At 34.3% G+C, this 13728-nt stretch overlaps 1 protein-coding gene across 1 annotated transcript; it reads right to left on the minus strand.

Moving 5' to 3' along the window:
* Nucleotides 1-2947: 2947 nt before the first annotated feature.
* On the minus strand, nt 2948-13728 carry LOC143080531 (calcium-activated chloride channel regulator 1-like). Its single transcript, XM_076256413.1, has 12 exons — nt 13522-13728; nt 12364-12658; nt 10510-10820; nt 9853-10083; nt 9185-9382; nt 8163-8274; nt 7920-8002; nt 6612-6827; nt 6007-6277; nt 5343-5489; nt 4180-4398; nt 2948-3286 (listed from the first exon to the last, which is right to left on the minus strand). The coding sequence occupies exons 1-12, from the start codon at nt 13675-13677 to the stop codon at nt 3012-3014; spliced, it is 2514 nt and encodes an 837-aa protein (XP_076112528.1). The 5' UTR covers nt 13678-13728; the 3' UTR covers nt 2948-3011.

Consider the following 13728-nt stretch of genomic DNA (forward strand, 5'->3'; position numbering starts at 1 on the left):
TAAAAACTTTCTAACGAAGAGAATATTTCACGATTACAGGATACCAGTCATTTCACATTTCCGGAAACGGAAATGAAATAATTGAGGGAAAATCTCAGGATGCATCTAGGGAGAATCTCTTCATTATAAGAAATAGTTTCGCGTTTTTTATGCAATTAGAAAATAATGTATATTTGGATGACAAAATTATAACTCTCTACTTTCATGTATGCATCAGAATTCTCTTTTTTTTCCTTTTCTATCGAAAACGAAAAATGAATTAGGAAAAAATTTACTATTTTATTTTTCGTTTTTGTTAAAAAAAAAAAGAAGAGAATTCCGATTTTCTGTCGCTGATGTTGGTTGAATTACTTGGAAAGAAGATGTAGCCGAAGGCGTCTGTTGTAGCCCCTTATTGGTAGAAGCGGTTTTTACCTCTGGTACGGCTATACGGTTTGGCGTCAGATATTGGTGCCAATCTATGTCTATTAGATCATGTTGTATCATTTAAACAGCATGCAAAGCCTATTTTGTTTCCTGCAGTCTTCAAGACTTTCTCATTTCAATGATTTTACCATGATTCCTAGCATACACAACCAGATCTACATCTACATAGGTAATCCGTAAAGAGTCGGTTGACTCATTACAGGAATGTATTAACATTAAAGTTGTGTCATCCAAAATATGCTCTTTTAAAATCATATGTACTGGTTCCAGTGCAGATGCAAACCATTGTGTGCTGATTTACGGATATCTGTGTGCTATGAGGTTGGTCTTGAATGCCTCATAGTCACAAAGTGTTACAAAACTTTGGTTACATGATTTGTGTAATGTTGTTTTTTTGACATTTTTAGTTTTTGTTGGTCTCGAACAACACTGTTGATTCAAAATAACATCTATGCCGTATAACATGTTTTCCTTTTGAATTTTTTTTTTTAAATATGTTACTTTCACGCTGATCAAATGTTCTGCGCGGATATAGTTCCCTCCGAGATATCTGGCAGACATCATAAACTGTGTTTTCACCATAGCATAAGTTTAGTTGATTTGACTGATGAATCATATAGAAAAATCTTGGTAGGTTTGATTTTTCACGCATGCATTTTAGTCGATACATTTAGGCTGGTGAAAGGTTAGTAGTCAAATGTATCCTTAGCTTAGAAGAGCTTGCTTCACAACTAAACTTGCACACTATATAACATATTTTACTTATACTTTCGTTGATAAATCAGACATTACCAAGAAATGTAGTGGTCCCACATCCACCAGACAAAACATTTGGCCATATTTTAAAGTTAACTTATTGCCATCAGTGGCGGATCCAGGGGGGGGGGGGGGGGGGGTCCGGGGGTGCGCACCCCCCCCCTTTATTTTTGCCGATCAATGCATTTGTATCGGGACATATGTTTTGCACCCCCCCTGCACCCCCCCTTTGCCCTGGGTTAGCACCCCCTTTCGAAAAATCCTGCATCCGCCCCTGGCCATGTAAATATTTTTACAAATTCATACATAAGCATGTAGAGGTTGAAATTCAACGTATGATTCCGTGTGCAAGAATTGGATATTTGGGAAGAGGGGCGGATGTCGATCAATATAAATGTACTAATACTTGAGACGTTCGTCTCGTCTGTCTACACACAACTCACCAATGACACTCGAATCAAACCAACTGGCTCCCCAGATATATCAGATAACAAACAGTGGTACTCAACCAGTGGTTGTATAAATTCATCAGATACAAGGCTGATAATTTACGAGAAAAGAAACATCAGTGATATTTCTTGATGGCAGAGGAAGGTTGAATTTTGGCCAGTGATAATCTCGAGACGATTTAAACAGTCTATCGAATCATTGGTTGTACGAACTCATCAAATATATATAAAGATAAGGAAATGTGGAATGATTGCCAATAACACAAAAAGTTCAAATGAAGTGGATGTAAGCAATAACAGGCAACCGTATATGGTCTTCAACAATGAGAAAACAATATTCATTTTTTGTACATAAATAAGGCCGTTAGTTTTCTTCTTTGAATTTTTTTACATAGTCATTTCGGGGCTTTTTATAGCTGATTATGCGGTATGGGCTTTGCTCATTGTTGAAGGCCGTACGGTGACCTATAGTTGTTAATTTCCGTGTCATTTTAGTCTCTTGTGGAGAATGTCTCATTGGCAATCATACAACATTTTCTTTTTTATATCATACAATGCATGGTAACGAATTATGGGAAATGATAGCATCTGTGATGTATCATGTATCTACATGAGGACTGGCACTTGGACTGGTGATATCTTCCGATACGAATTAACGTCCACCATCAGTGGTATGTATACACTCATCAAAGATAACAGGCTTATGGTTTACGGGAAATGAACGCATCAGTGATATTTCATGTCACCAGACGAGCGCTGAGTTTTGGCTGGTGATAATCTGTGGACTAATAAGCGTCCAACAGCAGTGGTATCGACCGGTGGTTGTAAAAACTCACAAGACGTGCATGGTTCATAAGTGGTACTGAAATTAAGACATAAGGAAGGCAAATTCTATAAAGAAGCTGATTAGATTCGCAATTCAATATTTGTATACTGCTATCTTCCAGATATTTAATTTGCTCTGCACTTTTTATAAGCAATTAAAGTTGAATGTATCTTCTTTTTATATCAATCTACAGTTCAATGTGCCTTGATTGTGCACATTTAAACTTTCATTAAATCAACGAGATCCGCGAAGTTCGTACCTGATACCTTAAAACAGAACTTATTTATTATTGCCAAAGTTCTCTTTTGACCTCTACATTTAGGTTTTCCGCTCTTTGGTCGGGTTGCTGTCTCTTTGACACACTCAGGCCCCACTGGATGTTAAGCAACCAACATTAATCAATCAATCTTAGGTGATCAGTTATGACGAAAAGTCTTCAAAAATTATAATGTTTTAAAAGTATCGACACAATTAAAGATTGGCAGCCCAATTCTATATACATATATATTCAATTTTATTTACAGAACAAAACAATGGATGTAACTCTCTTTATTTCAGTGAATTCGAGATCCAGCTGTAACAAGATTGGACATATCTCCTTTGTTGCCTTCTACATCCACGGGAACAATAACAAAAGCAAAAGAGATCTGGTTTGGCGCCAGTCTTGTGGCATTGATTCGGAACACCTCTTGTTGTCCTGATGAGCGTGGCAAATGTAGTGAGCCAATCATTACAGCGGACTGTGGTGCACGTTTAATGGAATCCAATGATTGTCTGCTGCTGAATATCTCCTGGCTTGTATGTGCATACAGAATTTCGTAATGGTTCGCTGTCAACGAGAATTAAACATTTGTTTAACCTAATGCAAAATAGTAAGCATGTGCGGTTACATAATTGAAATCAATGTCAAGTTCTATTTTTCACCATTTTATTGATTCAAAGATATACATCCATGCATGAATTTGACTCCTCTAAATAAATTGTTACATTATTGTGTCCATGACGAAATGAGTGATGAAAACACAATACAATACCGGTAGTTGTAGAGAGTTGTCTCATTGGAAATCGTACCACATCTTCTTTTTATAATACATAATACTGTTACATACGAGTTTTAAAAACCTGCGAGACACTAAATAAATTTAGGTTCCCTTCTTCGTTAAAGTAAAGGCAAACAAAGGTCTATAAATACGGCACTTTTTCGACAGCTCTATCATACCTTATCACAGAAAAATGATTTAGTCATATTAACATGCAGCAGAGCCAACATAAAAAACTATACGAAGGTATGTATGACAAAAACAACACTAAAAAAAACATACATTGAAAGGTTACGCGTCGCGAGCCAATAAGCAGTAAGACGAGAATCTTCAACACCTTTCGAATGACATAACGTCATTGAATGTGATGCTTCATAGTGGCATTTCGAAAGATTACTCCCCATCAGTGATGCTTGACATAAATTCTGTCGATACTTGTGTTTTGGCAAACCACAGGCTCATCTTTTTCTTTAACTGTTGATGCCGTCTTTACACTAAATCAAGTGGATGTGTACTCATTGAAATTTTAGTCTTGGGGCTCAAATGGGTGACTGCCCGAAGTCATGAGCCTGTAATTCAGTGGCCAGGTTGTTGTTTGTTATTTTATGCCATATTTGCTCGTTAATTGTTTTGTATAATATGAAGGGTCGTTAGTTTCCTCGTTCGTTTTACATCAACATACCTCTTCCGTGGTCAAGATCATCGCCAGTAGCTGTAAATGTGATTGTAATTATATTGTTATCGGTCATGCCACGTGATTTCAAGTCGTGTATTCTAGCTGGAGGTATCATTGTTCTGTTCGTATTGGCATCTGGTATACTTATGTGCGGTGAAATCATAGTTACTCGACTTATACCGTGTTTCAAAGGAGTTTTGGTAGATTCGTACCTTTTCTCGGAATCTAAAAGTAAATATGTGTAAATAAGCAACATAATTACCAGAAAAAAATGTTATCCTTCTTACATCAATACAAAATGTGACTTCATTTGACATGCAATATACAAATAAACTGCATGCACATGCCCTGCATAAGGTTCATTCTCATGCTATAATAGTTTTTTCATCATTTTTTTGGTAAATGTAAAATAGTACTTTTTGTGGTTGATATGTGCATTTTTTCGGTGATATATACCGCAGAACGTAGGTTTTATCCCTGCAGAACTTATCAAACCAAAGACAAACAAAAGTCTGGCTGCTACTCCTCTAAACACCAGATATTAAGGAGTATGTCGTCAGTTGGTAGTCAGAATTATATGTCCGGTGACACGTCATCCTAAGTTATGTTTACTTATGAACCAACCTGTTTGTCTAATACCCCCCAAAAAAAACCATATCACATCATCAAGTTTGATATTTACATATGTGGTATTTTCATATGGATGTTCAACCTTATAAGTTTACGACAGTGTACGACTAACTTTATCTAAACATGTTCAAGAACTTAGTAAGAATTTGTGTTGCTGTATACTAGTAATAACATTTTGACTCCACTATAAATCAAACAAGTAGTGTAAACGGAGGACATAAACCATGGTTATTGATGATTGCAATTTAAAATAAAGCTTGTGTTAGCTGACGCTATTGAAGGTATCTTGAACTAAATTCTAACTTAGCCCATTATATAAAGTAATTAGTGTCTTACTTATCTATGAATGTTATGGTGCTATTCATACATGGAGCGAGAAAAAAAATATTGTCTTTCTTGATTCGGTTATGTGTATACTGTTTTTAGGTTATCAAAATTAGCTATAGGCTGTCTTGAAGTTTTCGTGTCTTATTGGTGTTTCATACGTACTAAACTAAGATCGTTATACATTTAGAAATGAAGTAATGAAAGAGTTTTACCGATCTCATCTTCATTGTACACAAGTGAATTATTCAGAATATGGCCATTTCCGAAGGGATCAGACACCTGTATTTTCAATCCATGAACATTCTGATGATAAGGTAGGAATCTGGAATAAATGCCATCTCCTGTCTGAATATCTGCACCTGTGGAATACAAAAAACTGATGAACATAGAACCTGGAATGAATACCATCTCCTGTCTGTATATCTGCACCTATGTAACATTTTTTACTTTTTTTTTTTTTATCTATGGTTGATAGTTGTCTGGCAATAATTTCTGTGCTTTTGCTGTATATATATTAAAGGCCTATATTTCTAGAAAAAAACAATCTTGTACCCGAGAACAGAGAAAATATAAAAAAAAAAACAATAGTATTAAGAAGCCACGAGAAAACTATCCACCAGAGATTTTTATGACATGGCTAATGTCAGATACAATAGATCACCGTACGACATACAATAATGAGCTAACGCGTAGCATATAGAAAGATATAAATGACTTTTTTTTTTAAAACATTCACGTACGAGTTAGAATTGTGATGAGAATAATTCAATGCCCTGCAAGACGTCTGGAAGTGTGAATTTTGAAATGTTATCAACCTAAAAAAAAATTGCTAAGCAACAATATAAATATATAGTAAGCAGAACCGTTTGGACATACCAGAACCATTATCATACAAGTCTGTTTTATATTCTCTTTCATCTAATTGTGATATGGCTGTGACTTTCAGTCCTATAACAGGGTGGTGACCTTGTCTAACCTCTGCAAACACGGCTATTCTGTGGACATCTTGGTATGGTTGTTGTACAGCTTTGGCAGAGACGGTGATTGGTTGCTGATGGTTTGTGATATGCGAGTGTGCCGCCACGCTGATGTCGATATGTTGTCCCGTTGAATGCACTGTAGACACATTAATAGTCCATTTGCCTTTCTAGAATGAGTTTACATATTTTTCACTGATGGGTCATTATTCAGTAACTTAAAAAAAGTACATGGAGATAGATTCTACCAGTAAAACAGTTTTATTATGGTTAGTTTGATTTTTCGATAGATTTGCTAGGAAGGTACATACTTCCCTGATAATCAATACAGTCTTAGGTTGAACGAAATTATAACTTACTATAAAATTATATTAATACATGAAGGACCGGTTGATTACAGCCAAGTCAATAGAAATCTGGTGGACAGTTGTCTCATTGAAAATCTGACCACTTCTTATTTTTATACATTTTGATAGACGTGTTAGGCATAGATAAAATTCGTACCTCCGGAGTGTCGACTGTGAAATGCAGGACTTTCAATTTGGTATCGACATCTATATCATTCCTCATTTTCCCGTTTGGGTCTTTTAGTTTTAACTGAGGTCCTGGATCCGTGTCATAGGATACACGAATTGACAAAATACCATTAAGATCTTCATCAACTATAAATGAATCATGAAAAATGCTGTCTTTTGTTAAGGACAAGTCTTGATGGTAAAGCTGGAATGATAATATGATTAAAACATTTTTATATTCACTGAATGCGAAAACTTAAAATATATAGTTCTCTAAAACAAACTCGATTTCGTCTGAATCACTTTCCTGGCATTTATGCATAACAGCGGATCACTCTGTTAGCCAAGAGACAATCTGAGTGGGAATTAGATGAAATATTGAAGAAGAAGAAAAAACACACTTGTGGTGATTCAAGTTTGTTTTAAATTTGCCTTATTGCTTCAGAGAAGAATCTTTTTAAGTGTACTATAGATAAATTAGTTTAACAAGCACTAACATGCTATAAAGGCTATTTTTGATTTTTTAAGCGAATTTGTTATTTCGAGATTCTCTTAGGCTTAATTCAATTAACTGTTGTTTGTGGTAATTTCTAATGATTTGCAAGTAATATATGTACCAAGCCAAGAGCATTTTTTTTAACAAACTACCATTGGGTACATCAAGCAAAGTACTAGTTCTTGAATGAAATACTCCTACATTTAGCCTTATACTATTAAAATAACAATGCAATGCCTCAAACATGCAATAAAAAGAGGGCTTTTCGGAAAATCAAGTTTTATTTTGTCATTTCTCTATTTTTCATGATGTTTTTTACTATTTCATTTTCATAGCAATATCAACCATTCTTGGTGTAGCACATCTAATTCTTGAAAGCATTATTTATTGAAAGGTACGCAGTAAATGACGGTTCTGTATATGTAACGGTTTAGGAAATTAAGTCACTATTTGTATTCTTTGAAAGTTAGAGAAAAAATGTGTATAGCATCATATCATATTACATATTAGACTTTTATAAGTATCTGTACCATTTGATTGGTCGACCAATAACCATCATGTTTTATATTTCCCAATATATTACAAAATCCGTGATTGCAAATGAAAAGAGTCGCAATACTTGTATTTTTAAATTATAATTTTCTGTTTAAACTTTACAATATAATATTTTTATAAACTTCTTAGCCTTTTCGGGTCGTTAAGCGATGTCTGACACATTTTGATAGTATGGACTTCCGCGGTTTATTTTTAATGTACTCCTGCTATTAAGAAGAACATAATGTACTCCGAATATATACTTACATATACTGGTCCTTGTTCGTAATCGTGAATGAAATGTGTCAATTCATGTAAGGAAGTATATGGTTTGTTTGACCGTTCTGGACCTGACAACAGAAAACACAGAAACACTTGGTTGCATAATTAATAGTATATAGTGAACTAGGATGGCTATGATAAATGAATGATTAGTATAATAATCTTAGAAAATATAAGATTATTGAGATATGATATGTAATTGTATCCTCCAAAGAAACGCATACTTACATCCATTTTCTACAAAATAAATATTAGATTTCCTCAAATGGTTGTTGTTCATTGCAGTATTGTTACAAGTTATGACTATCAAGTGATCTGTACTTGATTCTGTATTTGAGGCCTATAATAAAGATACACACATATATAAACATGCATATTTCCAAATGAGGTATAAGTTTCACTCAAATGGTCGAAATAAACAAGCTAATGAAAGCTATAAATGTGAACGAGGAATCGAATTAATATATACATTGTTGTACATGAAAATATTTTAGCCAATGATATTCATCCATAAAATGAAATAGGTGGTTAAAAGGTAATGAATTGGTTTTGAAGACAAAATTGATATATGGTATAACCCATTCTGATGTTGTTTTTTATATATAGAATATTGCACTGATAGAATACATAACTGGGCATAACCATTTGAACTGTACCTGAAAGCCCAAACATGACTTTACTTCCATCAGAATTGGGGGTAGTAGTACGAAAGGTCCTGCTTTTTTTTATATGTAAACTCAATTTCTGCCATATTTTACGAAAAGGGTCTTTTGGTCAATCTTTCAGCTTGTATGAAATTTGGCTGAATGTACATAAATTCGATATAATATTGTTTACATTTTAACACATACACATGTGTAACTTTGACACAGCGAATTGTATTAATGATTGTAAGACCTGATTTGAGTGATCGATATTGTACTCTTGTAAAAATAATGGTCCATCAGACTTTGGGTCCTGGTAAGTGACTTGGTAAAACGGACTTTGGGTTTTGGTAGATGAAAAAAAAATGCCAATTCAGAGTCATGGTCCTTAGCGATATTACAGATTTTCCAATAATAAAAAAAAAAATGATACAATTCAAATTTCAATAAATCGCAATCAGGTCTTCCTTTAATTAGGCATTTGACGTTATCTGTTTCTTAGTACATTCTAAAGAAAATTGTGTAGCTAAAAATATTGATCTTGTCATGTGTGGCCTCCTTCAACATATTACTTTTAATTAGTTTATTTGTTTTGGCTAAAGTCACCTTTGTAGTCAATGCTGATAAAGTATTATGGTTGACTCCTTTACTCAATATAATTTTCTTGTCACCATGTTTGACCGCTCTTCTTCTAAGATGATGTCCCGTGTGTTGGTTTGGATGTCTGAGTAGAACACGTGTGTTTGGTGGAAGCATAGAAATGACATGGTCTGCAATCTGATTTGATCTCAAGGTGTCATCGTCCTATTTAACAAAGACATGTTAAACATTAAAATACTGACTGTGTGCGACCATCATGGGAAGACAAATTCGTTAAACGCTCCCTTTGTTTTTGAATTCGAATATCTAATATGGATTTGTGCTATAGTATCAACATATTGTTCCGTTTGAAATAAGAACTATAATTCCATCTCCAAGACTGAATTGTTAGCCATGATCCCTCAAAGTTTCGAGATTTTCCTGTAATTAGTTTTTGAAACAAAGATTTTTCAATAATTATGATTGTGATATTTTTGTATAATATTATTCTGTAATGTATCAAAAAGTATTTTATTTTTTATCTGATTATGATATTTTTGTATAATATTATTCTGTAATGTATCAAAAAGTTTTTTTCTGGTCTGAATTCCCTTTTACTATACGTCGTCACGTATTCCTACTGCATCTGTGTGGAGATGACAAATGTCATTCACTTTTTATGTAACTTAGATTACCAGGTAAAGTGTGGCTCTCTTTGTCCTTGCTGCCTTTACTATTTTGAATGTTGGAACTAGGTTAGAAATACTCTGTGGTTGGTTCAGACCATTGCGGAAGTCTTCTGTGCCTTCGATTACAGTCATTGTACTACGATGGCCACACAGTCTATTGTGCATGTTTGGGGCTTCGCTATTATGTCCATACTTATTATGTTTGTAGTCCGTTTGGTCATCACAAAAATGTGTTATCTGAATGAGTTAAAATATATAGTTAAACAAAACAGAACATTTTCAAACAATTATAAATGCTTTATAGTTAATAAAAAAAATGGTTAATAAAAAGCAACTATGATGAAATTAAAATTGACTTGGGACAGGCGCAAAAATGCGGTGGGGTTAAATATGTGTCTATTTTCATTTCAATCACAAGTTAAACAATTTTCACCGGAAAAAGCTAAGACGTAACATTGTTTTTATTTGTACAGAATCAGGATATGAAGGGTTTGTTTTTCATTTTGAAAACGTTATTTTGTATTTATGTCTAAACCTTCCTCTGTATGGTTTAAATATTTGTGTCTAGATAACAATCAACAGCAAATGACTTTCAATACAGGTGTTACACTTTTGGTCTTTTATTGCATGGTTTTGAATATTAAGATTATGATGTATCCTCACCTCTTTAATCCACTGATGATCCATCATTGATTCGAATCCTCTATTGTGGTAAGGATATGGATAATATTTACATCTCTGATCAACAAGGCCTGTAATGGGGTCTAATGGTCCCTTAACAAAGTTGCATGCAGAAACACTCATAGTCCCATTAGGAAATCTAGCCATTGATCTTCCTAATAATCCCATAGAGCACCGAATGGGATCAGCTCTACCGAACATAGTAGAATAGTAAAATTCATTTTCACCAGGATTTGGATATTCATTGAAAACTCCCCATCTGAATGTCCCCCATTCGTGGACAATAAACTTTTCTGTAATGGTATATGAAGTGCATGCTATTTAAATCTATTGATGTTCAATCAAATTGGATTTATTTTTTCCCTCTACATGTATTTCATATTGAATCACACTTCCGAAAAATATATCGCCAACTATTTTTTTTCTGACAGATAAATATAAAGATAATAAAATGTGGTATGGTTGCCTAAAAGACTTTATATATACTTTTTCCGTTGGATTTATACAAATTGATACTGAAGTTTTGTAGAACACGAGTTATACATTGTATCTGTATTTGGCTTTGAACTAGCATGCAGTAACTTAGAATGGTACTTGGTGTATTTTGTCTTTATATACATTTGTAAGTTGTTTTTGGGATTCGTACCAATATGACCAGTCTAACCATTTCCAACAGTTTTTACAGTTTTTACAGGTTTTTTTATGGTGTGATGTTACACTAGTGTCCAAAGTTACGTGGAGTTAACACTCACAAACATAACACAGATTTTTTGCTGCAATTAAGGATAAAGGGCTACATGTTTGTTTGTCTGTTTGTTGAGGACACTACATTGAATAAAAAATAAACATATATAGTACACCAATCGTAGCTGTTAAGTTGGCATAATCACTGACAATAAAGTTCAATGAACCATCGAAAATAAGCACAATGTCAAATGAACCTTGTCTGACATTTATGTATTCAAAAGAAAGACAGATATAATTTTACGCAGCAACCACCGTCTAATACATACGATACGGTCAGTTTTTTGTAAGATATCTATAAATGTTATCTTTCAGTATTGAAATAAATCACAATCGACAAAGACATTATGAATCCATTTGACGTGGCTCTGTATTTATACATCCAGTGGTTGCGTTGTTGTGCTGTGGTTGTGTTTTGTGTTCTTTAGTGGTCTTGTCCTTTTTTTGCTGGAGTGCTTTGTCTCTGTGCCTTTTTGTGTTTCTTCGTTACATATTTGTTTGTTTTTAAAAAGATTAAGATTACAACACAATGTTGACTGCTGTACCCCTTCTTTGAAATTTTTACCTATTATGTCAGTTTGTTTTGTTAACACAACGTTGTCATAATGGGATTATATACGACTTTCATACACGTGAGAGGTTTAGCTAGCTATAATCCACCATATGCTACATAAAAAAAAGTCTGTACCAAGTCAGGAATATGACATTTCTTTTTCATTCGTTTGTTGCGTTTGGGCTTAAATTGACCTTTTCCATTTGATTAGGGCTTTTCCGTTTTGAATATTCCTCGGAGTTCATTATTTTTACTTTTTTCAATAAAAAATTTTTTAAAAATGTACTCTTGATTGTTATACGCACATATTCAGTGAATTTCAACGTTGTTCTCTTTTCAAATAGACTCACTTTAAGGCTGTAATCTCCTTAGCTGTTTTGGCAAAACGTTTTAGAATTTTGGTCTTCAATGCTCTTCAACTTCGTGCTTTATTTGGCCCTTTTAACTTTTTTGGATTCGAGAGTCGCTGATGAGTCTTTTGTAGACGAAACGCGCGTCTGTATTCCTGGTATCTATATATGATGAGTTTATATACTAACCCGGAGACAACTTGACGGGAGGCTTTGACGGATGGAGAAATACATCTGTCAGCATCTGAATATGGATTCCAGAATGACCACACGCTGCGTACGATCGGGTATAAGGAAAGTTTCTATGTGTAGGTAGTGGTGCTGAAACAATTATGTCCGCATATTGCAAAGTCTGTCCTGCGGCTGCTGGTGTAATTCCAGGACTGTCCTTCCAACTGTTTGGAACCAGTATAACAATCTCCTTAAAATATGCTCTCTTCTTGGTTGCTGTGTGTAAGGTGGTTGATGCTTTAGTAAATGCATCCTACAAGGAAATTATTAAGCAATGGCAAGGTTGATAAGACAGATTAAATATTCAAAAGGTATAGAACGCTATCTTAAAAACATTTTATAACCATATACAACAATTTGAAAGATGAGGTAACTTGTGACCAATCCTTTTGTTTTTCTATTGTAATCAAATGTTATTTATCTGATGAGATGTTACATAGCCACAATCCCGTTCTCGAACTCGATTGTGGCGTCCAAACACGCGACTTGTCACCTGAATTCTACTTGACTTTGAACAACACGATCGGTTCTACTAATGGTGCAGAAACTGATACCTTTCAGGATCATCTAAGTTTACCGCTAGTTTTGTTGCTAATGTTTCTCTTTTTTATTTCGAGCTGTATTTGTTATTGAATTGTGTTGTTTCTAATAGTTATCTGTACCTTTTGTCCTTAGAATTCATGTTTTAACTCTAATCATTCACATTACGTAACATTTAAGGGTTTATGAAGTCGGCCATGTCCTAGGATTAGACAAAATATATTTATCAACCTGCTTGGTGCCTTTCTTCGTCGAAGTTGGCTTAGCAACGTTTTCGTAGACAAGAGTAACACAACAAGTGTCACCACTGTAGACCTTCTGATGGAAATAGCGTTGCTCACGTTTTTTTTTAAATTTTTTATCTCTGTGCTCAACGGCCCTGTGATTTTAGCAAGCAGCATCGCCTCTCGCACAATTTCGAAACTACAACTATACATTAATCAAGTAGTAAGTGAAAAACAAACGAAAGTGTATAAGCCAAGTTACGAACCAACTTGTATTGGTAGTAAAAAAAATTATATAGAACGAGACTTCGGCAAGACGTACAGAAAAAAGAATTCTACTCATTAGACTTACCTTGATTTTATCTAGTATTGTTTCATCAGTAACACTGTCGTGGATTGCCAGTAAGACATTGCTGTAACCATTGCTTTGGAAGATAATATTAGACTGACGGTAAAGGGAGTCACAACAATTCAGCAATAACAAAAACAGAAAAATCGTTGTATACATAGTATATCTCGTGTTATATCTTACTTGTGTGACTTTATGCGATGCATGTTG

The sequence above is a fragment of the Mytilus galloprovincialis genome, chromosome 6 (genome assembly GCF_965363235.1).
Source record: "Mytilus galloprovincialis chromosome 6, xbMytGall1.hap1.1, whole genome shotgun sequence".
NCBI classification, from domain to species: Eukaryota; Metazoa; Mollusca; class Bivalvia; order Mytilida; family Mytilidae; genus Mytilus; species Mytilus galloprovincialis.

What these genes read in the sequence shown, in the direction of transcription:
- LOC143080531 (XM_076256413.1), bottom strand. Translation starts at nt 13,677, where the DNA reads ATGTATACAACGATTTTTCTGTTTTTGTTATTGCTGAATTGTTGTGAC. An exon ending in CAATACTAGATAAAATCAAG is followed by an intron (nt 12,659 to 13,521) that starts GTAAGTCTAATG and finishes ATTTCCTTGTAG; the next exon opens with GATGCATTTACTAAAGCATC. An exon ending in TTATTTTGTAGAAAATGGAT is followed by an intron (nt 8,003 to 8,162) that starts GTAAGTATGCGT and finishes TTCTGTTGTCAG; the next exon opens with GTCCAGAACGGTCAAACAAA.